The sequence below is a fragment of the Misgurnus anguillicaudatus genome, chromosome 10 (assembly GCF_027580225.2).
Source record: "Misgurnus anguillicaudatus chromosome 10, ASM2758022v2, whole genome shotgun sequence".
Taxonomy (NCBI): Eukaryota; Metazoa; Chordata; class Actinopteri; order Cypriniformes; family Cobitidae; genus Misgurnus; species Misgurnus anguillicaudatus.
Window position 1 is genome coordinate 23,012,011 of NC_073346.2, and position 20,899 is coordinate 23,032,909.

The 20,899-nt window shown below is 38.7% G+C and overlaps 2 protein-coding genes across 6 annotated transcripts in view; one reads left to right on the forward strand and one right to left on the reverse strand.

Annotated features, from left to right (window-relative positions):
- The window catches only part of epb41l4b (erythrocyte membrane protein band 4.1 like 4B), a 29,531-nt gene extending 23,266 nt beyond the window's left edge, over window positions 1–6,265 (forward strand). Inside the window, exons 17-23 of one of the 2 annotated variants that reach the window (XM_073872139.1) lie at window positions 893–1,003; window positions 1,082–1,170; window positions 1,548–1,612; window positions 1,726–1,821; window positions 1,892–2,015; window positions 2,134–2,222; window positions 4,282–6,265. In XM_073872139.1, coding sequence (XP_073728240.1) covers window positions 893–1,003; window positions 1,082–1,170; window positions 1,548–1,612; window positions 1,726–1,821; window positions 1,892–2,015; window positions 2,134–2,222; window positions 4,282–4,345 — 638 coding nt within the window. In that variant the 3' untranslated portion in view covers window positions 4,346–6,265. Of the gene's footprint in view, window positions 1–892; window positions 1,004–1,081; window positions 1,171–1,547; window positions 1,613–1,725; window positions 1,822–1,891; window positions 2,016–2,133; window positions 2,223–2,359; window positions 2,393–4,281 lie in introns of those variants that run through there. The other variant, XM_073872140.1, reaches the window with a different exon arrangement.
- Window positions 6,266–6,346: 81 nt separating this feature from the next.
- esrp1 (epithelial splicing regulatory protein 1) lies at window positions 6,347–20,368 on the reverse strand. Of its 4 annotated transcripts, none has more exons than XM_055210111.2 (15): window positions 19,980–20,368; window positions 19,649–19,777; window positions 19,001–19,114; window positions 18,779–18,893; window positions 18,217–18,315; window positions 18,071–18,125; window positions 17,885–17,995; window positions 17,629–17,761; window positions 17,474–17,516; window positions 16,770–17,071; window positions 15,738–15,971; window positions 14,112–14,310; window positions 12,614–12,821; window positions 10,748–10,892; window positions 6,347–7,580 (listed from the first exon to the last, which is right to left on the reverse strand). In XM_055210111.2, the coding sequence occupies exons 1-15, from the start codon at window positions 20,109–20,111 to the stop codon at window positions 7,470–7,472; spliced, it is 2,130 nt and encodes a 709-aa protein (XP_055066086.2). In that variant the 5' UTR covers window positions 20,112–20,368; the 3' UTR covers window positions 6,347–7,469. The 4 variants fall into 4 exon arrangements, with proteins under 4 accessions (XP_055066086.2, XP_055066084.2, XP_055066083.2 ...); XM_055210109.2 differs by having other exon boundaries at window positions 6,348–7,580; window positions 10,748–10,919; window positions 17,885–17,992; window positions 19,980–20,367; XM_055210108.2 differs by having other exon boundaries at window positions 6,349–7,580; window positions 10,748–10,919; window positions 19,980–20,367.
- Between the last annotated feature and the right edge of the window lie 531 nt (window positions 20,369–20,899).

The window sequence follows — 20,899 nt, forward strand, 5'->3', positions numbered from 1 at the left end:
AGATATATGTATATTTTACATACATTTAAAGCAGTGTTTCTCAAACTTTTTCAGCCCAAGGACCACTTTATCTTCCAATTTTTTTCTGAGGACCACCTAACAGAATCCCACTCTAACACGCCCCCAAAAAACAACAAAATAGGAAGGATAAGCTAAATTTAAGTTTAATATGCAACTGTTTCAAGTCAAAAACTAATTTTTTAAAAACAAATGCAATGCTATGTTCAGAAATTATTATATAAATTTTATTTCATTTAAACAAGTAAATGTGAAATGAGTTACAGCTTAATATGAACAACAAACTGCACATGTGAAAATAAAATGCAATTAAACATACTATAACAGCCTAGGTCCCACTTAATGTCATTACAAATAGCCCTTAATTTAAAATTGAGGTGGTGGGTATATAAATTCTATTGTTTTAACTATTGTAAAAAAAAAATACTTAAAAAATGTTACCCTTAATGTCCAAAATCACTGAAAATATAGAGATTTTAAACATGAAACAAAAACTAGTACATTACAAAACTAATAGATCTGTGGATTTTAGCTGGTTTCAGTTGACGCTTGATCTTTTATTTTGACGACTCTTTGGTTTAGCCAACCGATCCATTTTTATGTTATTAAAACAGAAAGGCAAGAACTGATATCACAGTTTTGCAAGTGCATTAAAAATCTATTTAAATAAGTGATGATTGTATAAACACTTGCCTAGTTTAGGTCATCTTTTGGCGGACACTTTGAGAATTACTGATTTAAAGTGATGGGGACCAGGGACAGAACTTGTTACCATTAATTGTCATTGTACACTTACATTTGCTCTCCACTTATAAATGATCTCTTTATGGTAAGTTTTTCATGATATGTATGCTGGTGTGTTTGTTTATATTAGAAGCTTGGGTTGTGTCTCCTGGACGGACAGATGAGCTGGATCGAGCTTTACACAGTCAGCATCAGCTGGAAGCAGAACCTGCACCTTGGCCATCCCTTCACATCAACATAGACATGGCAGTTATTCAGAGGTCATGGTCTCTTAGAAAAGTAAGCATTTGGTTTCTTAGATTCTCCATTCTCCGTGCAAACATGGCAGAAGAAAAACCTCTTTCTGAGAAAAGTCTTCCTTCCTCCCCTGCGGTTTTACAAGAGCGTCTCAAGAGCAACATCTCCAAAGTAAATCCTGTCACAGGCACACCGCATAAACATGGTGATGAATTCTCAAACGCTTGTGCAAAGTTCACACATCTGTTGACAAACATTTCAGCCAGTCTAAATACGGTCCCCAGTAGATTAGCTACCCCCTCACAAAGTTGTCCAAAATGGTCACCAGCTTGGATTAGCTTATTACTTTCCCTGACCAGTTAAGTAAAATCAGCCACTTAAAGTGTCATAATTACACCTGGATTTTACAGCATGTTGGTTCTACTAACTGTACAGCTATACCAAGGGGTTAATTATGACGCTGTAACAGTTTATACAGCTCAAATATTGAGGTTGCAGAACAAGGATGTGATGATGCATAGCCTGTGCTTTGCTCTTTCTGACTACAGCGTACCACCCAAAGTGATAGTGGAACCTCAAAGGGGAACTCTTCAAGTGGAGACCAAACTGACAGGTACAAACTCTGGACTTTACCAAAAAAGCTAGAAATCTAAACACAATCTAAATACCCTTAACATATAATAGTGCTATCAGTTGTATGTCACTGAATTTGGCCTTTTATATCAGGTATCCCAGCTCATCGCAGGATTCGGGATCAAGCAGTCTGAATATAGAGAAGCCAAAAGTAGACCGCCGCAAACGCCTCGTCCGACAGTTCAGCTTGTGAGTCTTTATCTTCTGAAGGTATTTGCTTGAGTTTTTTAGTTGTTGAATTATACTTCTTGTCTTATAGTAACCATAGTGATGAAGATGACCTCCCAGAAGCACTTGCAGCCATCTCTTCCCAGAGCAGTATGGGAAAGACTACATCAAACAGCTCCTTGGACAAACAGGTCCAGCCACCAATATATCCACCGGTAACTTTCTTCTTAAGCTCAGACTGATGGCAGTGCAGAGTGAACATATAGATTGATGCATTTGTCTATATGTGAGATGTCACACTGCTCATGCAAATGCATTTTTTTCTCTCTATAGCAGAAGGATGCTCAACGGTTAGAGCATTCTCCACTGTTGTGCCCAAATCCTGTACCTCACCTGCTACCCTATACCACACACACACAAAGGTAACACACATGCATAACAAACTCTTTTTAAAAGCTTTTATGATGTTTACAGTGAGGTTCAAAAGTCCATTTTTGTTTTGCTTCTGTCTCCCACTAATCTATTGCAATGGATTTTTAATCTTACAAATATATTGCAGGTTATCCGTATAAAAATCTGAATGAAAAATGTGTATTATTTGTTGTGTCCTTCTTTCGCTTTTATGACAACAGGCACTCTAGCTGATGAATCGTGTTATCAGTATGATTTGATGATGCTCCATGCCTCCACGATAGGCTAACATGGTCAGTGGGCTTTGTGCCCGGCTGCACTGCTTCCTGGGCTTCGGCCGGCTCCTTGTTTCCTGTCTGCCATTGTTGGACGGGCTGATTGGTCCAGGTGTGTCTGATTATTGTTGTTGTGACTACTGAGGTCAGACACACCTGGATTAATCAGTTTGTCCAATAATGGCAGACAGGAAACAAGGAGCTGGCTGGAGTTCGGGAGGTGGTGCGGCTGGGCATGAAGCCTATTCATACTGTATATGGTCACAATTTCGTTTACATTTAATCTGTGACATAAATATTGTGCAAACTTGTAAAATGTGTAATTTATTTTATATTATTTCTTTATTTGATAAGCCTAACACTTTATATTTAGGTCTAAATTAGACTTTAAAGGGACATTCCACTTTTTTTGAAAGTATGCTCATTTTTCAGCTTCCCTAGAGTTGAACATTTGATTCTTGCCGTTTTGGAATCCATTCGGCTGGTCTCTGGGTCTGGCGCTGGCACTTTTGGCATGGCTTGGCGCAATCCATTGAATCTGATTAGACCATTAGCATCAGGGAAAAAAAATAACCAAAGAGTTTCAATATTTTTCCTATTTAAAACTTGACTCTTCGGTAGTGACATCGTGTACTAAGAACGACAGAAAATTAAAAGTTGCGATTTTCTAGTCAGATATGGTTAGGAACTATGCTCTCATTCTGGCGTGGTGGTCGAGGACTTTGCTGATGTGGCATGGCTGCGGCGGGCGTGGTGATGTGCACTGCTTGAAAATGGTCCTCTGCCATTGAAAGTAAGGGGACTATTTTCGGGCAGTGCGTAATGTCACTTCGCCTGCTGCGGCCGTGTTGCATTAGCGAAGTCACTGATTGTTGCGCCAGTTTGAGAGTATAGTATTAGGTTATTCTTAGGTATCAGGTTATTTTTAGCGCGATGCTAGTGGTCTAATCAGATTCAATGGGTTGTGCTAAGCTATGCTAAAAGTGGTAGCACCAGACCCGGAGATCAGCTGAATGGATTTCAAAACAGTAGAAATAAAATGTTTAACTCTAGGGAAGCTGGAAAATGAGCATATTTAGAAATAAGTGGAATGTCCCTTTAAGGGGTGGTTCCAGGACAGAGATTAGCTTAAAACAGGACTAGGCCTTAGTTTATATATAATTAATTTTAACAAACATGCCTTACTAAAAACCTTAATGGCGTGCATTTTGAGGCAAACAATGGTCTCTGATGTATTTTAAGATATGTTAATCCAAGTTGTTTTCAGTTTGGACAGCTCTTACATTTATTTTAGTCTAGGACTAGTCTAATCCCTGTTTGGGAAACCGCCCATATATCCTAGACTTTTGATATCAATAGTCTTAAATGTTTCCTAGCTATCATTGGGCAGTACCCTTTAATAAAAAGCTACACATTTGTACCTAAAGAGTTCCTATTATTACGTCAAGTACACAATGGTACCAAAATTCATATTAGCACCTTAAAAGTACATAGTGCCACATGTGTACCTAAATGGTAGACTAGTTTAAAGAGTACTGCCCCACTGACAGCTATAAGGACACTTTTTGACATTTTTTTCTGACAGTGATGAATTCAGGCTTTTAAATCCTCCTGTATATGTTTTTGTCTCTTTTCACTCACTAACAGATAATTTATCTTTCTATCTGTCTGTTTGTTTGTCTGTGATTATTCCTATCATTTTGTTGGTATGCATCTCTGTCCATTTTTCTGTCCATCTGTTGATGTGGGTTTTGATGTTGTTCATTCTTCTGCCTGTATGTGTGTGTTTGTGAAGCTCTGAAGACCTGCGGGTGGATAGAGAAAAACTACTGAGGGCTCTTTTAATGACCGAACTCTGAGACGGCACGTACGCTCATAACACAACTGCTTACAGACAACAAGACTAAACTGGACTAAAGAGCCCTTAACTCGATGCACTAATTTACACACTACTTGGATCTGTAACAAACCTCGATGATAGAAGAGCTATTCTAACATTATGCCAATATCACAAAGCGATGTTTAAAGCCTTCACAGAAACATTTGTGACCCTGCCTATGAAAATTAAGCTAAAGTAATTTTTGATATATAGTGTTTTCTGCATAAAATCTTCTATATTCTAATATTTTTGACCGTGTAAGGTCATGTCAAAGATTAAAATCAATGAGTAAAAACTAATTCGATTATGAGACTTCAGCCTGGTTTCTTGGGCAGGGTCATATTTGTGCACATGTGTGTTTTTCTTAATAGCATGGCAGTGCCCCTGTAAACTGTATCATGACATAAAGTCTTTATACTTATTTTTCTCTGAATGTTTTACAATGTATGTTTATAATTTTCTGAGGTTTGATGTTGAAAGGACAGATTTGTTAAAATGGGTCAGCGGATAGGCCTGTATTTTTGGCAGTGTTCAGAATAGCATACTATTATCATGCTATTTCTGTATGTATACTTCTCACAGTTTTCCACTTTTCTGCATGTATGTAATCTGAATAACCAACATAATTTGCCAAAATTTAAATTTACGCTGTATCCCATAGAGACAAAAGTCATTTTGGATTAAGCAGGGTGTATAGGCCTATTTTTTGAGGTCACGAGGTCAACATTATATTAGCTCATGTAACAATTTGCACACGAATGTTTCACATATGTATTTTGTCATGACGTAGGCTACTGGCCGTTTCTCAAACGGAAGACTGCAGCATATGAAGGTCGCATATGCAGGCTGCATACGTAATCAAGCCTGGTTTATTTCAGTTAACTGCGGGCATTACATTCGCAAGTCATAGCATATTGCAACAATTTATGATTAATGAAGAATAATGGTCAACTTTATAATGGTTAATATTCAGAAATAATTTAATTTAATTATAATTAATTTCGAAATGAGAAGAGAAAAACAAAAACCTTTTAAAACACACAAATAATTATCGAATAAACAAAACAAAATTTACATAATACTCAACTCTTTCGAAAAGGGATAGTTAGAAGCCCTGGGCTTATCATATCCCAATAAACTCACATCAAACAATATAAATCAAACACAGCTTTTAAAATAAGCAAGAAAGAGCAAAAATCAGGCAGCATCAACAACAATTTACCAACTAAACTATACTTATCAAAATATTTTTTTTAATAAGACGTTTCATGACGTATGCAGTTTACAAATGCGACCTCTGGAGGTTGCAGCCTTCCGTTTAAGAACGGCCCTCGTGCACTGCCTTACATACTATTTAAATAATAGTAGGCTAGTGTATACTGCGCAGTACGCAGTACACTATTCCATTTCGAACTGTGCTTGATGTCATGCATATTTCTAATATATATATTTTGTGTAAAAATTAACTGCTATCCTTAATATACCTTTTCACAAAGAAAGACAATTTTATACAACAACCTTATCTCTCTTGTAATATTAAAACCGAAAGTGTGACGTACCGAAGGTGCGCGTTACAGAGAGAGTGATCGTGTTTTAAAGCTCGCGTGGCCCGCTAGAGGGCATTAAATATGCATTTCAGATTTGCAACGCAATGAAAACTACATTTTATTTTCTTGTTTACAACTTATCATAAGGGAGAGCAACTCCAGTGTTAATATTTTGATATAACAACACTTTGATTCAAATGAAATCTATTTAACGTAGATGACTTTTATAGGTTTGAAAATGTAAATATACGTAGCCTACAATGATTCAGTCAATCAATCCCTCAAAAATGTGTTATATTTGCTTTATTTTAAGTTATTATAAAATATCAAAATAAAATAATACTTTCTCCAAACAGCCATTTTTTGTCTTCTTTTTCTACATTTTGTGTACTAAAGATTTTATGGTAACAAATTGGTAACATGAATGAAGGGCTTCTCTACTGCCTATTGGCATGTGTGGGTTCTCAGTACAAATAAATCACACTGACTAATTTACTGTCATACATTTTACTCCTACAGGTCATGAAAGCCTAAACATGCAAATTACTCATTATTATTATTTAAAAAAGCACAGAGTATAATAAACGTGGCACATTGGTATAAACAAACAAACAAACAGGAGGGTACGGGATACAGCTGCAGGTAAAATATAAACCTGTTCACATTCCATCAAATGCACACAAACACTCTCCTTAATACACAGACAAAAGGTGAAAATACACCTGTGTGCATTACAGCAAGCCCAAAACACTCTCTGAGTGCAGTAAATAATCACACATGCATTGACTTTTGGTGTTTTTGATAGCACACAAACAAACACATACATTCATCTGCTACACATCATACACACATCAACTAGCACATTTATCCATATGATTTTGTACATTGATTGATCGGGTAAGGATACATAATACATATTTCTAATAAATGACACACACAAAACACAAAGGCTATAAATTGTTCCTGATTATGAGCATTTTTGGCGAAATGACTGTCGTAAAACTACAAGTTGCAGATATCCACACACGATGCAGTGCAGGATTTGGCCAATCTTGTAAACATGTTATAACAGCTAGCTCTCTGAACTTCATCATGCAAATTAAAAACCTTCAAAGAAAAAGGCTTGAGAAGGTCTCTACACATCTACACATACTTATGGTAGAGTCACATCAACAGGGACATACAAGCACTCACACACGCGCACATGCACACTTTTATCTGGTCCTTTGGCTTAAATGTATGGTATGAATGAAGTTTTAATGCAGCAGGTAACCTGGTTTGAGGAGCTATTTCCTGAGTGAACATCACTGCATGTGTATGTACACAAACATACAAACTCTCACAAACACATATTTGACTTCGGCAACAAAACTACAATATTAGCTCTAATGCATTAAAAAAACACAATGTGCAATATACATTAATGTCAAAATACATATATTTCTTTTTAAAATTCTCATATAAATAGCTATCTAAGGAATGGCATAAACTGCTTCGTTTTGAGGGGTTCGTTGAATCCATGCTCCACACGTGCCGTGGCCTTGTGATAGGATTGGCTTAAAGCAACTGCAAGTCAAGATAGGCCCCGCCTCCTACTGTGTGGTCTCCAATAGGCTGCTTGGCTGAGAGCATCGAGGGGAGAGTTACCAAGGCATCACTGTTGCCAGGCTAAAGAAGAAAGAAAGAAAGAAATTAGCTTTACTCAAGAGATACACACTTATGCCTCATTATTTGTAATAAGTACCACCTCAATTGAGTGAGAGCCCTCTTACTGACTAACTGGGAAGTGCCCAAGTCAAACTTATTGCCTTCATGAGAAATGCACAAGTTGCGGCTATGCATGGCAGGAGCCACAGATGTATTTATAATGTGTTTATTAGCCCATTAGGCATCTTATATAACATTTTACTCATCTGATGTCAAACATCTAGTGCCTGGTTCTAAAAAATTAGAATAATGAAATAAATAAATAAAAAACTCTCTCATAGTTTAGTGCCACCCCAAATGTACATGACTTTCTTTTGAGAAGAACACAAACTGATAATTTTATCAAACTGACAATTTTATAGATGCACCGATATTGATAGCCGATTATTCAGAGTGACCCTTTTACTGTTTGTGCACAATGATGACGTGGCAGCATATGTGTGCGCAGTTTGGCAACGGAAGTAAGGTAAGAATCAGCAACACAGAGAGAGAAAGTAATTTTAAAAAGTTGACTTTTTCAACACAGCTACCAGATCCGTGTACTAGTGAAGTGGATAGAAGACGTTAGCAGATGGCCAAATATAAAGTGGCCAGAGACATATATACGTATATTAGTATAATATATTAGTGCAACCAAACGTGACAACCAGACATTTTGACGCTGGGAAACCGTTTAAATAAACTTTCTGAGTTGCTAACACGTTAGAACCACTGGGGTACAACACCACTTCTGTTGCCAAAATGTGCGCGCAGGCTATTTGATCACGTGGGCTGTAAAAGGGTCTATATTAACTTGCATTAAAGGTGCAGTCAGGGAGTTTTAGTGGTGTTTAGAGAATGAATTGAAACCAACGGCTCAGTCCAAAGGTCACCCGTCCTTTTCAAAATATATAGTAAAGCTATGGTAGCCTTCACAGGACCAACATGTCATCGTCTGAGACAACGTGGTAACAAAACGTGCTCTTTAGAACAATTTGTCAGTTAAGGGCTACTGTGGAAACATGATGGCAACTTTCATGTAAGGCCACCCCTGGTGTAAATAAAATGGCTCGTTTTAAGGTAATAAAAACATATTTGTTTATTATATAAGGTCTTTACACACCACAACAAACATAGTTATGTATATTATATTCCATTTCTGTCAATAGATCCTTTTAAATTTTAAACATTGCACCTTTAACTAAAATCCGAAGATAACTTTTTAAAACGTTCTTTATTCCTATAATGGATGACCATTAAAGGACAAGTTCGGTATTTTACACTTAAAGCCCTGTTTTCAGTTTGTTTATGATGAAATAGAACGGTTTTGACTGAAATTTGGACATATGATGCTGGCCCGAGAACCCTCGGTTTCCGCTGTATCAGCCCCCACCTCCACAATGGCTGCATAGGTGCACTAAAACAATCCCACATAAAATGCACCAAACTTCTGTCAACAAAGACGTGAAAATCACCGAGTGGCCAGGGGTGTTCACCGACATGCCCACACAAAAATTGCTGCAAAAGATTCTTTCCAACAGGTGTTTTAGCATTCGTTGTAAACTTGTGGACCTATTTTTCCAAACGCCTCACACCCGTATATTCTTCCATTGAGAGCTTGAATAATAAACACTCCGCCCAGGTGGTGGCGATAATCCACCTTTGCCAAATGCAAGAATACAAACACAGTTCCCGGCGCGGAGTAATACCGTACCTCACAGCACATCTAATACAAGTCAATGGAGTTGGACAAAAACTACGATAAAACCTGTTGGAAAGCATCTTTTGCAGCGATTTTTGTGTGAGCATATCAGTGAACACCCCTGACCACTCGGTGAGTTTCATGTCTTTGTAAACGAAAGTTTAATGCATTTTAGGAAGGATTGTTCCGGTGCACCTATACACCCATTGTAGAGGTGGGAGGTGATAGAACAAACACCCGAAAATTCTCGGGACAGCATCATATGTCCAAATTTCAGTCAAAACCGTTCTATTTCATCATAAACAATCTGAAAACAGGGCTTTAAGTGTAAAATAACAAACTTGTCCTTTAATATTGAACATTAAACTAGGGATGTTTATTTACATTTTCTATACACAGAACTCAAATTCATTACATTTTCCTGTTCTCTTTTGATTGACAGGATATATCGACCATGACTTTCGACTGATTTTAAACAGACAGCGCAATAATGTTACCGTCCGATACCGATTATTGGCCGATTTATCGGTGCATTTCTAAAAAGTCTTGTATTCAACTGGAAAATTTCAAACGTGCAAATCTAGAGTCTAAAGCTGTGGTTTTGTGACCATATAACAATCATCTTGCATCTTCAAAAACATGTAAAGGTTAAGCAAACACACACACACACACACACACATACATGTTAGGCTATAAACACATAGGTAAACATACTTTGGCTGAAACCCTAAAACCCTTTCACACCCTTTAACCTGAAGCAAGAATTTCAAGAAGACAGTGGCACACCCAATTTTACTCTGATTTCTAATGCCCCTCCTTCACCTCCTCGAAAAATATAAATTATATATATATAGAGGCATGGGTGCATCTTTTAAACTAGCAACATACGATCTATCTTTGGTTTAAGATGATTACGGTAAGTGTTTTTGTGTGCTGCTTAGTTTGTTCAAAAAGCAAAACATTACAATAGTTTGTCATATATATTCTTTCTAATCTGGAATAGCAGAATCCTAACAGTGGCCTCCTGTAGGAATGGTAGAGATTATTACCATCAGTCAAGTTATAGCAGGTCAATGCACCGCGCCTTAGTTCAGTGCAAGTGTGTTTGTGTGAGAGAATTCCGACCAGAGGAACCCGTTTCGCTCAACTAGGGAGTGTGACAATGCAACTATGCTGTCCTGTTACTCAAACCCACTAAAGCATCTAAATCTTCAATGCTGAACACCGCAGGGCACAGGACACACCTTAATGTTCCTTACAATCCAGTCCTGCCCTGCCTATAAACACACACACGCGCACAATTTATGATGTGGAACAAACTAGGACTTGCATTGGATCAGTATTAATTATAGTAGTGGCTTTTATTATTTAATGGTTTTAAATGAACTGTTATATTTGACTGTGCATTTGTCCCTTTCTGAAGGAAGTTTATACATTTTGAACTAACCTGATATCCGTGTACCATGCTGAGGATCTCTTTAACTCCACTGTTGTAAGCGTGGGAATGGGCGTGGCCTTGCATTCGTATCAGTGCTGTGGGAGGGGCTGAGAGGACTGAACCAGCAGAAGGTGTGTGGCCGGCTGGGAAGTAGCTGATGTTAGGGGGGGAGCCAGGTGGGCTGGGATTAGTATGACAACAGATGTACATACATTTAGAAAACAATGTGATGTCAAAATATTAAAAACATATCTGCTTTAAAGGGGCGGTTTCCTGGACAGGGTTTATCCTAGTCCCAGGCTAAAAAGCATGTTAAAAACACCTGAACACCAGTATTGTTTTCTGTAAGGTATATTTGTAAAAACTACTCAAATGTCTACCAAGGCCTAGTCCCGGATTAATCCAAAGCCTGTCCGGGAAACTGCCCTTAAAAGTTCAGTGTGTAAATTTTAGCGGCATTCAGTGGTGAGGTTGCGAATTGCAACCAACGGCTCAGTCCACCGCTCACCCCTCGTTTTTGAAACGCATAGAGAAGCTATGGTAGCCGCCACCGAAAAAACATGTAATTGATGGAGACAACTTAGTAAAAAAGTTTGTCCGTTAAGGGCTTCTGTAGAAACATGGCGGCACAAAATGGCGACTTTCATGTAAGGGGACCCTCTGTGTATGTAGATAAAAACGTCTCATTCTAAGGTAATAAACACATAACGGTTCATTATAAAAAGGTCTTTATACACCCCTGATAATATAGTTTTGTATATTATTTTGCATTTCTGTCAAGAGGTCTTTCTAAAAATTACACACTGCACCTTTAAGTGTTTCATTTCTGTGCCTGTACTATTATCACTACACCAAAACTCATGTTTCTTGACACATGTCTGCCATTGGTCGGAAAACAGATGGTGTTTTTATCTGTTAACAGTTTTTTATCTTTGCCTTTTATGATCCTCCCAAACTTGAATACTGTTCATTTTTTCCCTTTCTTACAGCTCATATACACACCTATGCACACTCAATGCCGTAACCTGTTCTGTCACTATGTAGTGTGCTGAAATAGGCATTATAGCTATATTAAAGGACATGGGTGTGACACATACACTTACTGTGTAGTCTGTTGCAAACACACCCAGTCCTGGTTGTGCAAGTCGTAGACAAAGTCATTATGTACATTTCAGAGGTCCATTTAAAAAATGTTCACGTACAGCTCACATACACAAGCACTAAATATTTAGGCAAATAACACAAAGGCACCTTAAGAGCTCATTCAATGCAAGCATACAAATATTCACACTTAAAACTTTTGTGTAATGTTCAACCTTTCAAAATAGTGGAAGTGGATATAGACTTTCAAAAGTAAAGTAACTACTGTGGCATATTTTTACTTTTAACCCAGTTAAAGCCATTTTTTTGTGATTTACTACATAAATCATCCTATAAATTGTTATTGATATATTTAATATTGACGGAGTAAGTTCATATCAAAGTTTGAAATTAAAGTGAATGACTGAAATCAAACTTTGTTGCTCATAATCACATTTTTAGATTATGGGGCAGTTTCACAGACAGAGTTTAGATTAAGTTATATTAGGACTTTTTACAAAAAACAATACTGGTGTACATCTTGAGACAACACAATGGCACTGCTATACAGTATGTTAAAGGATGTCAGTTCTAGATGTTTTAAAAAATGAAGGCAACTCAAACATGCACTTTATTCTGGGACTAGGATAAACCCTTTCTGGGTCACATATGTGCACTTTCTAGACATGTCTTTACCTAAATCATCCACACCTGCTATAAATGTAATGACTGCTTGCATGTCATTCCTGGACTAACTGCAGTAAACAGCAATAATAGGAAAGTTGCAACCTTTACCTGGGATAATAGGCAGTGTAGTTCATGTATAGCGGGTTATTGGCAGGGTAGAAGGCTGTTGTAGGTGCCAGGGGGCGGGGACTCAGCAGGAACTGGGAGGGGTAAATAGCTGTCGGCTCCACAGGTAGCACCGCCCCTGCAGGAAGGACAGCCCCTGCTGGAAGGACAGTGGTCCCGGGATGAAATGAATACGATGGAGGGGATAAACCTAAAACGGGGAAAGTGGGATATAAAAGAATTATTGAATGCAAAAACATCTTTGCTTGACTCTGACGCTGTCAGTTTTAGGCCCAAAGTGTACTTCGGTTACACATATGCATAAGCAAGTAAAACCCGATGCATACTTTGGGCTTATAGCAACTAGTCGTGATTCTGGATGAAATCAGGCTTGTAGAAAGTCTTTAATCACAAGACTGGTGATTAATCAAGGTATTTGCAATTAAAAGGTGTGAATCTGACTGAACCTGAGCCAATGAGCCAAGTTACGATGAGGGCTTTCCGCATTCAACTGCTGTCTTTAATTACATTCACAGCCCATTTCCACCCCATGTCCTGTTCATTGTTTGTCATCAGAGGCTCATGCAGTCATCCCACTATACAAACAATGAACAATTTAAGAGTATATAAACATGAACACGAGCAGCAGCCCACCTTAAACACAACCTGTCACAATGTGAACCTGCCTGTGAAGCATACTGCCGTATCTAAATGAGTTGTCTCGCTGCCAACTTAAACTTGCCACATAGTTAACACTTCAGGTACGATTACAAATCTCATCTATCATGTTAAAGTCATCTGTCTTATGAATTTTCGCTCACCGAGCTGGCAAAATACCAGTTAGATATAATAGATGAACTTAAAGTTTCAAACTCAGACTCTTTTTGTCTTTTTCGACATTCACAAAGCATGCAGCAGACCCAAAACCATCAATATCTGTCGCTGTAATTCAGCTAAAGACAGGTACGTTCCCTTCACCCTGTAACAGCAGAACACACAGCAGGAAATACCCACAGGCGGTGGGGTCAATCTGGGACGTACTGGGTTTATTATACCTGCTGCTGTTGGTTATAAGGGTGGGAAAGTAACTGCCATAATGATCTATCCAGAACTAGAACTGTAAAAAAGAGAAAACTACACGACATTTCCATCTCACATGCCTTGTGTTTGTGAGCTTAACTAGTGGATTGATATCTTTGATAGCAAAATCAGTAGTGAATCACCCCAAATCAAAGCCCTTCATTCCCCCGTTGTGGAAAAGCATCTGAGTGACTTGGCAATATTTCGCCGCAGTCATCAGATCTGCACGGAACCAAAACATTCACCCGATAATATTCCTACTGCTCCTTATACCCATTCCTGTCCGCTTCTGGAAAAACTGGACAGGACACCCACCAAAAAATGAATAAGTGAGAGTGAGGAGAAAAAACAGAAAGGCGTGAAGCGCCACCTACCCGCACACACAGCGGAGAGAAGCAGCCCAGAGCCCAGCGGCACTTACGTCGTAACTTACATGGCGGCGGCGAGAGGCCGCTCCTGTTGAGCGTTCCTCCCATCAACACGATGTTCATCTCCTGAGCGGAGCACGCAAACACCTCCACGTAACGCTCCTTCATGCTCCGCTTGTGACAGCGCTGGGCGGCCAGGAACGCCCGCTCGGCCGAACGCATTTGGATGAAGGCATCTCCAGATGGGCGACCCTGATCAAACACATACAAACGAATGTTGAGTTCAACTCTATTTTAAAAGGTTTAAATCCAGTAAAAGTGGATGAAAAAAATTTAAATTGTGTCATCATCAGTGTTGGGGGTAACACAGTACAAGTAACGTGCATTACGTGATATAATATTACTTTTCTGAAGTAACGAGTAAAGTAACGCATTACTTTATAAATGTACACATTAATATTTGAGTTACTTTTTTAAGAAAGTATTGCGAGTTACTTTTCAGTTTAATAAATTCAATTTAAAAATAAAATAATGTACTGAATTAAACTGAACATATTAACGTAGAATTAGGCACTCTGTGCTTGAGCGGGAACAGTTTGAGTCAGAAACAGAGATGGCAGGCCAGAGCTTGACCTTTTTGCGATCATAAAAAACACCTTTTAGGCCTAAAAGAGATCAAAGTAAGAAAAAGTAACGCAAAAGTAACTTAAAAGTAACGTAAGGATTACTTTCCATGACAAGTAACTAAGTAATGCAATTAGGTACTTCTTGGGGGAGTAACTTAATATTCTAATACATTATTTTTAAAAGTAACGTTCCCCAACACTGGTCATCATTTACTCACCCTCATTTTTTTCTAAACCTGTATGAGTTTCGTTTTATCTAAATTACGGTAACCACACAGCTGATGGTACCCATTGACTTCCATAGTAAGAAAAACAAATACTATAGAAGTCAATGAGTACCGTCAACATTATTTACCAATAAACCAATCTTCTTTTGTGTCCAGCAGAATAAAGAAACTCAAACAGGTTTAGAACAACATGATGGTGACTAAATGATGACATCATTTATATTTTTAGGTAAACTATCCCTTTAAAAGGAAGCTACATAAGCACAATGCTTTGTATGGAAATATAAGATTGTAAGCAGCACAAGAGGTCATGGGTACGAACCCCAGGAAAAAAAACATAATGATAAAATGGATAAATTGTACACTGTAAGGTGTCTGTCAAATGCATCAATGTAAGAATGGTTTTCAGGTCGTGATCACTACTTGAGCAGCAAATGAATAGCTTAGATGAGTTAGAAACAAGCAACCATGTTTCAAACACAGCTACCAACTTCAGCTAAATTTTCCTGAGGGTTTAAAAGCCAGTTTAGTTCTTGTCAACGTGCTTCAAGATATTGCATAGACTGAAGCATGACAGTCAATGCAGAAACACATTGTAAAGGAATGAAGAAACACAAGTCTTTGCAGAAGCTACACTGAGTAATCAATCACTTTTATGGATTTGATGCTCTGGCTGTCCCAAAAGTGAGAAAAAAGAAACAAAAGAACAAGAAAGAACAAATACAGATGTTCCTATAGCTCAGCTGGTAAAGTATATTATCCTATTTAGCAGTGCAAAGGTATACCTGTAAAATGTATCCCTGTAAAATTTAAAAAATTGATCTACCTGTTGGTTAAGCACCATATGCACTCCATGTGGTTTGATGTCAGCAGTGTATTCCCCCAGGAAGACCAATATATCCTGGATGGTGGCATCGTAAGGCAGACCTCTCAATCTCACGCAGTCGCGGACACCCGTTACTGCTGCGGTTGGGGGTACGAATGTGGGCTGAGGCACCACGGACAAGATGGGTGAGGGGGCCACGGGTATTAAAGGGGCCGATGAGTATCTGTTCAATACCTGATACATACAAACACACACACATGGGAGTTAAATGGCTGGTAATGTACTGTACGAAAACAGATACAGACACATTATCAATCCTTTGCATTCAGGTGCAGTTCTATACATGCGTATTGCGACAAAATGCAATGCATGTCCTGGGCTACATACTACTGTAGGAGCATGCGCAATCTATGCATACAATGTATGCTGGGTTACAAAAATCTGACGGTGCACGTACAGTACGCACGCACTCTTGTGATAATAAAATGGTACGCAGACCCGTAAAAAATGGAACAAAATTTGACACCATGCAAACACAGGATAAGCTTGTGTTGGTGTGTCTGTGTCCTGAAACGCCCTTATGTATTCTGACAACATGCCCAATTTTTCTTGAAACTTTACCAGGCATCAAGCATGTCTAACCCACCATAAGTCTGAAACATAACTTTAGGGTTATAGGAACACTAAAATCAGTTTAAAAGATACACAGAACAGCTCAAAGGCATGTTAAGGTGAACTCAACCTCTAGCTTTGGTTTGCTATTCACGACAGCTAAATATTAACACAAAGGTATTCCAAGTAATTTAATAAATTCAGTAGCAATGTTAAAAGTAAAGTAAAGCTGCTTTGGGGGAAATTGTTATGACACCACATATAAAGACTGTTGCTGACCTAAGAGTTTCTTCAGCAAGCTTGCATACAAGTTCCTACACAAACGTACACACCCAGAAAAGTCACATTTGACTTGTCTCCCTGTGTTATGTTTAGCAATCCAAACAACTCATCATTTCAAGCCCAGTGCTGATCTCTCACCTGTTGCACCTCGGCGGCGGTGCTCTTGAAAAGCTCAATATATCTTTTGCCTAGGATGTCCTTGTGTTTCTTCAGGGCGTTTTGGGCGTGCTCCTCGCAGGAGAACAGGACGAACGCGTCCCCAGTGGGCCTGCCATCGGGAAAGCGTACAAACAGGATACCCTCGCTGCCGTCCGTCACCGGGCACGCCGGGGAGAAAAACTGCAGGACTTGCTCTGCTGTGGCGGTGAACGGAAGCCCGCGCATGCGGATGATGATCTGATTCTCTCGTGACAGAAAATTTGCCACTTCATTAGATGTGCCTGTCAATGAAACATTTGCACATGTGAGTGAGCTACTCAACACAGAACCACACAAATCATAAACTATTAAACGAATGCAAATATCCAGGGATATTATGCACCTGGTACAGGTTTGGTTTAGCATGAAAGGGGCCCAGGTTCAAATTCGAAAGGGAAGAAAAATACAAGCTTTAATATTTGTTTCACAGGGATAAAATGGATATCGGAGTCATACGTGTGAATAAATAATCTGAGAATATATTTAGTTTAAAGCAAATACATTTACTATGATAGTTGTACAACAATGTTGTCAAAGATACAAATACTTGTTTTGTAAATTAAAATCTTAAAAGCAAAGTGCCGCTCACAGACCACAGGGAAATGAGAGGGAAATGAGATAATGCCAATCAAACATTTTTTTACCTCCTGCTATCTTCAGAAAGTCTTCACCGGTTGCCTTGTAAACCTGTAAGGTACAAGTTGTCACTGTACAGCTGTAATGAGTTTTCACATTAAAACTAAAAATCTAGTTTTGTGTCTCCAGACCCATGCAAATAGCTTTATTGGCATGAAAGTACCTCTATATATCTGGTGCCCATGTGATGCTTATGTCTCTGCAGGGCTAAATCTCTGTGCTCCTCACTTTCGAACCGAACAAGTGCCTCTCCGTTTCTCCTTCCTTGAGCATTTAAACACAATGCAGCACCTCCTCTACACACACAAAGAGAGTCATTCATCAGGTAAGCATTCGATTGCTGTTGTACACAGATTGCATGATGATTTTGTGATATGCAAATTTGTCTCTTAGGTTGTTATCAGATACAGTGCTCATACTTGGCAATGTTTAGACCCCTGAAGAACCGGGCGATGTCCTGGTCTGATGACTGCCAGGGAAGACCACGAGCTCTGATCACTGTGTTATCATCAACCCTTTCCATCTTACTGCTACACAAAAACAAAGAAAGTGTGTAAATATATCTTCGTAAGATTAATATTAATCGACCACACTTAATAGCTCACCAGGTGCCGGTCTCAAACTTGTCATTCACTTTTTCAGGGCAGGAAAATGTATGGCCTGTGAAGGAGAATGAAGCAGGTTAATAAGAAAACCCCTTAACATATTACGGTACATCCATTTTTGAAGATATTGGTTAAAAAAAACTTACTTTCTGGCTCAGAGATGAGCGCTAAAACAATATCTGACATCTGCTGAACCTTGTGTGCAATGAAGGCATGAGAAGAAGAATCTACAACCACATTCAGGTCTGACCACAACCATAGTCAAGGAACACAAAATAGGTGAGAGTATGTTGCTGATTTATGACACCGGTGAATGCAGAAGGAACAACTGAGACACGATTCATACACTGAACACAGAATAATTCAATAAAATTACAATGCAAACATGAAAGAGAGAGTATGACTTTGAATTAACCTTTCTTACTGGCCAGACATGGCTGTGTCTATTGTGCATTGTGTGTTTGACTGTGTGTAGGTATTAAGACGTTATGGCATAGGTGTGGCAGGTTAAGCTTGTTGGCTAAACACTCTTGGCTTTCTCTTGCTGACTCGATGAGCCCACACTATTGTGAGTCTATTTGCATTTCAAAACCTTGGGATCCTGAAGCCAACACCCAAATGCTCTCTCTCTCTCTCTCGCTCGCTCTCTCACACACACAAACAGAGACTCACACTGGCTGTCAGCTTTTGACATGTTTTTAAGGATACGGTCAGCCATTATCTGAAGATCCAAGTCTTTAAATTCCCCATCTGATGGGAACTTTTGCTTGAACTCTTTCCGGAGATCAAAAAATGAGAAGAAACACTCGGGCAATAAAATATTCTGAAAAGTAGAAATGCAAGCAGTCAGTGACATAGAAAATGCATAGGTTACTAACTAAACCTTACAGTGCTACTTTTTAACCCATTGTAGCATTTAGAGTTTCTTACCTTGCTGGAAGCCTCAGGATGCAAAACTTGTCGAATGTGCAACTGTCCATCTGTACAAAAACAGAAGGAGTTCCCTGCACCTGTATCTACTTCTGCACATAACCTCTGAGTCAACTGCACACAAACAAACAAAATCATAAGCCTTCATGTGCCATTAAATGTACATCCATATGATAGCTTGTGTGTATTTAATAATTAGCAATAATGTTTCTGATATATTCAACCATTTAGCTGAGTTTACATGGTCTATTGAAACACAAAAGTACAAATTGGTCAACATCAAAAGAGTTCTTGTCAGACCCAGAGTTTGTATTTACATTGTAACATGACTGCAAAACACATACATGAACTAGGAACTGTCATATGCAAACATCCTTATGGATTTGGACTATAAAGAAATATACTTTTAACACAATAACAAAGTCTATAAAAAAAGTAATAATTCAAAAATGTCATAATTTCTAAATAATAATAATGATGACCAATTGACGAAACTGATGATTAGGTCAGTCTTCTTTTATTATGCACGTGTCATTACGCCTTAGTTAAACAATATTTTGTGTTAGAAGCAGAGATGTTTTCAACATCAGAAAAAAACATGTCATGTAAAAACAAGCCTATTAAAATTGAGAAATATAAAAAAATCACCTCATCGATGGCCTCCTCAAGAGGAGCAGAAGTTGCCAAGGCCTCCTCGGTAAGTCCGCTCGCCTCCTGACACTCCTCAGTGAGCTCAACGTGATCCGGTTTGACGAGCAGTTCGTTTACTTTGCCAGCCTAACAGCACCAAGACAATAATGGTTATAGCATTATATACAATAACAAGTATATTAAACTTAAAAGTAAGGACATTCAATAGATTAGCCATATCCATTTAATCAGCAGAACGTCGTAAATAATCTCTAATTCACTCACTCTTAACCCCACCAGCCCACTATACACACAAACAGGCTACACACACGATTAAGACCAAATTTACCTTTTTATTCGTTAAATCCACAACTTGCCAAACCAACTGTACAATTTCCTTCTCATCCGACCCTAACTGGTCCCCAATTGCGCCAGATGTGGTAGTAAATAGCAGCACCAGATAATCGGGATTAACCGTCATTTTAACAAGGAAAAACTATAGTCACCACCCCAATACCAGAAGAAAAACCCCTAGAGTTCAACTCCGGGTGACAGAGAAGCTAAGACCCTAATGACCCCACACCTATGGACAGATCAGTGCCGGGCTCGGACCCTCCTTTTATGTGTCCCGTGGCCTTTTAATGCCGTGAGAATCGATGCAAACTAGTCCGAAACCCTCGGCTCTGCTCCGCAATGGCTGCTCGGATCGCGCTGGTTTTGTGTGCGCCCTACCTGGCCACCACCCACGTGATACAGGTAATAGATACCTGGCGGAGCGAAAGCCCTCCCCTCCTATTGCTGAGAAACAAGGACGTGGCATGGCACGCTGAAGAAAAGCACACATCCAACATGATGTGAGGGAATTCAGGATCTGTTTATTGCTTTTTAACAATAGACAGGTTTACTAATCCAATGCACGCCATTAACACCTGCTTATACCTGCAATCGAAGTTAATCTGTGAAACGAGACACATGAGGCTATAGTGATTTCAATGCCGTTTTAATACAGTCCTCTACAGAATTTAGAAAGAGAGTTTTAATAGAAAAGGAAGGACAGAAAGACTTTTAATACATGATTACATTATAACAATATACATTAATACATTATACATTTCTCATACAAAACAATGAAAAGGTTTTAGGACAGCATTAAACATAACAGAAACAAATAGCCTATTTTAATTCAGGTCTGCTAGTTTTGCTTGAGGACCCAGTTTTTTATATTAAACTTCCACTGGGTGTTTCCCCCATTGCATCATTTTTTTAATT